We start from the raw sequence: 4,061 nt of genomic DNA, 5'->3' as shown, positions 1-4,061 counted from the left end.
ACTTTATAAACTTTTTTTTTTTTCCTTTCAAAAAGCAACAAATTATATTAATAAATCAATCACAATGTACATCTCGAGGGTTTTATGTTAACTAAACAAGCCGTTAAGCCAACATACATTTAAGCACACGAAATTTACACTTTATAAACATTTTATGTACGTCACTCTTTGAAGGTGTTTCAAAATTGCCCTCCAAAACAAAAAAATCTATATAATTAGTACCCAAATCTAAAGCTTTAACATAATAATTTGTAAAACCAATTGCTTTAACCCCTAACTCAAGTCTTGAAGCTTTTAAAATGTCACTCTTTGACCAACATCAAATTGAAAGATTTGTCAATAAACTGTTTTAATCAACATGATCACAATACAATGTCACTCTTTGAGGGTTTTTCAAAATTACCACCAATTTGAATTATTGAAATATTTTATATTTTATATTAAAGAGTAGTACTTAATCTAATGCTTTAATCTTCTATCTCCGTTGGTGAAACCGTCTGATGTCCTCCCCATTCTTTGATTCGCCTTCCTGCAATCGCAGCCTGCATTCCAAATACATACGCCGTTTGTACGTGTTACAGTAACACCATCTTCCTTAGCTCAATGGTTTATCAATAATTAAACATGTTATATTATAGAGTTAATAATGCAATACCTCTTTATTCCAATTTGTCGCGTAAACAAACCAGAACAGAATCATTGTCTGCACCATTGTCCCAGTCATCATCCCAATCCATATTCCCTGAAAAATTATGCTTCTGTTAACATCTTGAAGTTATGTATTAATTTGTAAGTCAGTACATATTGCAACGAATTATTCAAATAAGTTGTGAATCAATGTATCACAAAAAGGACTAAGAGGAATAAATACTGCTAACCTGTACGCCCATGTTGACTACAAAACCTAACGAGAGCCCTAAAGGTATGCCGAATATGTAATAACATGCAATGTTGACATATGCAACAACAGCTTGCCATCCGGCCCCAATAGCCACGCCTGCATTTATTTTTGCCCATCTTATTAGACTGATGATAAATAATTGATGAATTTGATCGATTCATATGGAAATGGGCCAATTCAAGTTGTACTGATAATCGATCAAAGTCAACGTCAAACATGTTAGATTAGGATATCTAGCTAAAATGAAAAAGATAAAAACAAAAAAGAATACGTTACTCTTTGAATTGTATACTTCCTGTTTTCATATTTAACACATTAGTTGTTAAAAGAAAGAGGTGTAATCCCAAATTAACACTTAACATGTATGTTTTGACACTAACCCATTTTGACATGCTACTCAACCCACCCATCTCTAATAAAGAATATACATATACCTGAGAGTGCAGGTTGAATGTTGTTAATGACAATGCAAGTTGCTAAGAGAGGTGTAAGTTTGTAAACCACTCCTTGAACTTGTGCGTTTTCCGAAAATAAACTTGGAAACCGGTGTCTGAAGATAATAAGAATAATAGCGAGCAGAAGGCCGATTAAAAATGATGAAACCACAACCACCAGCACCGAAAACCTTGCAGTTCTTGGGTGTGCAGCACCTAATTCATTTGACACCCTTACACTGCATCCAAAAATCAGTATCTCATGTTTTACTTTTTATATATATACTAAAATAACTATATAACAGATGACAGTTTGATTCTTAGACCGCTTGTATTGGTTGGGTGCCACGGCGTGGGGTGGTGAGTTGGCACCAACCGCCGCCCCTTTTCCTGCGTATCAAGGCGTTGCCCAACCCAAAAAGTGAGGCGTTCCTTGCCCTGCAACGGGGATGGCAACGTGGGTTGCTGTATTTTTTTTTTTTTTAAATCTTATTTTTATCTCTTTTTAATACTTACCCCAATTATATTTTAACACATCATCACAATACTCCTAACCCACACCAAAAACCCACACCACCACTACTCCACAAAAACAACTCACACGTCCTAGTCATCAAAAAGGTACAAAAAGCAACCCACGCCTCCAACCCACGCCTCCAACCACTACAAACTGTCTTAAAGGTTAAAGGAATGACAGTTAACCTGATAGCTGCATTGAATCCAATAGCCACCATCACTACCCATCCAAGAATATTTGTACTGTAAAATAAAAATATAATCATACTCAAATAGCTATCAATTAATTTTTTTCCTGATAAAAAAAATGCAAGTCTTCTAATGGATGAATGTTGCTTACCATATTGAAAGTGCATCCACAGCAATTTCAGCATTTTTTAAGTATCCAGCAAATAGTACTAAAACCATAAAATACCATATCTCTAAGCTGCATTCATTTACATAAATTTTCTATAAATTAGACTTTTGTAGGATGATCAATATCACAAATCAGAAAAGAAGTTATTAAGTTATATTTCGATACATACACATGGTTAGCAAAAAAAAAATATAACAGAACTTAGAGTCAAAAAACCGAGTTAAGCTAGCGGATAGAATAGTAGACATGAGCATTAATCAAAGATAATGCAGTAGTACCAGAGCATAATTGCAGATGCGAGAGATAGCCTAACAAAGCTCCCCAGATTATGAAACGCGGCCCTACTAAAACCAGACCACGCTCGACCACACGTCCCATTAAAAATATAAATCAACTGAGCCACCACAATTAACCACCACGACAAATTCAACACCACAGCTCCACCCGCGAGCCCCCATCCCAATTTCAACATAAACAACCAACTAAAAAATGTATGCAGAACTAACACGACTGCTGAAATACATGCCATCACCATCATTTTACTTTGCGATTGCAAAAACTTAGAGATTGGGAAGTTCATCGCGTAAGCAAATAGTTGTGGTATCATCCATAACGCTAGTTGCCCTGCCGCATTTGATATTTCTTCAGTTTGTCCAATTAATTTCAACCAAGGTGTCGCGAAGATGTAGAAGAACATTAAGAATAGAGCGGTAACTAAAAGTATAATCCATGATCTTTGCATGTATATTCCTAACATATCTAGTTGGCCTGCTCCGTATGCTTGTCCACATAACGTCTCTAATGCACTTCCCATTCCAAGCTATTGATATAATAAAACAAATAGATCAAAACATAAGTATTACAGCCAACAAGTTTCTTATTTTTCAATAATTCAAACTTACATATAATTAAAAATCTATAAGAAAATGAATCTAGTATTTTCGGCTTTCAAATCCAAACGACGCTTAAAAAGGTCAGGCGCGCAAATTACAAATCAAGGCCATTTTCACTAAATATACACAGTTTAGTCAGTAACCATTCCAACATAGCCCAATGATTGGAGTCATAATATCCTCGCAATAGGTCTCAGGTTCAAACCTCATTTGAAGCATATCATGGGGTGGCTAGGGATAATGTTCAGAAATGGTCACGGTAGTGGCGGATCTAGGAATGGTAGTCACTGGGTAAAACTCCGAAAATTTTTCTACTATATGGGTATTTTAATGGTGTCACTAAAAAAAATTTACACTATCAAGTGGTGTGTCATTAGTTAAAAACTCAATAAAAATTTCACTACATTGCGTATGTCAGTGGTGTCCCGTGCCACCACTGAATACATATTACATCCGCCCCTGGTCACGGGTAGGTTAAGTTGCATACGTTTGAGTAAAGATACTCATTGGTTAGCGTGAACATGAAAAACATTATCCATTTATGTTTACAGTCTACTTAGTATTGCGTTGAGTGTTTTCATAATTTTTTAAAACAAATAAAAGAACATTAAGATAAAGCAGAGTTTGCGTTAAGTTAATACAAAAGAATTTTCCTTCCCTACTTAATATCATAAATTCTATTGAATGAGAACAATTTTCAAATAATTTATTTAAACGGTAAAAAATTTACTCGGGTTTAGAAAGTTTCAAAGATAATATTACCATGATGCCGAATGAGAAACCGGCAATGACGGAGTTTTCGACGGAAAAAGCAGCAAGATCAAGAGTTCCAACATGACCAGCAAACGTTTGGGTGATTGCACCAAGCGAATACTGCGAAACGGACGTGAAAATAGCTGGAGCAGAAAGGTACCAAAGTTTTCTAGACTCAATAGCGAATTGAGTCAAGAAATCGTCAA

General features: G+C 35.4%; 1 protein-coding gene across 1 annotated transcript; it reads right to left on the bottom strand.

The window, feature by feature from the left end:
- Positions 1 to 467: 467 nt before the first annotated feature.
- On the bottom strand, positions 468 to 3,029 carry LOC139864643 (protein DETOXIFICATION 31-like). Its single transcript, XM_071853220.1, has 7 exons — positions 2,488 to 3,029; positions 2,192 to 2,278; positions 2,038 to 2,094; positions 1,336 to 1,574; positions 879 to 997; positions 656 to 742; positions 468 to 542 (listed from the first exon to the last, which is right to left on the bottom strand). Exons 1-7 carry the CDS (start codon positions 3,021 to 3,023, stop codon positions 468 to 470), a joined length of 1,200 nt encoding a protein of 399 aa, XP_071709321.1. The 5' UTR covers positions 3,024 to 3,029.
- Positions 3,030 to 4,061: the final 1,032 nt, after the last annotated feature.

This window comes from Rutidosis leptorrhynchoides, chromosome 8 (assembly GCF_046630445.1).
Source record: "Rutidosis leptorrhynchoides isolate AG116_Rl617_1_P2 chromosome 8, CSIRO_AGI_Rlap_v1, whole genome shotgun sequence".
NCBI classification, from domain to species: Eukaryota; Viridiplantae; Streptophyta; class Magnoliopsida; order Asterales; family Asteraceae; genus Rutidosis; species Rutidosis leptorrhynchoides.
This window is presented reverse-complemented; position numbering and strand designations above follow the sequence as displayed.

Bases quoted from the DNA above. Each gene is read 5' to 3' on its own strand.
- LOC139864643 (XM_071853220.1), bottom strand. From the start codon at position 3,023: ATGGGAAGTGCATTAGAGACGTTATGTGGACAAGCATACGGAGCAGGC. The intron at 743-878 runs GTTAGCAGTATT...ATAATTTTTCAG, and splicing joins TAGTCAACATGGGCGTACAG to GGAATATGGATTGGGATGAT. The intron at 543-655 runs GTATTGCATTAT...TTTGGAATGCAG, and splicing joins CGACAAATTGGAATAAAGAG to GCTGCGATTGCAGGAAGGCG.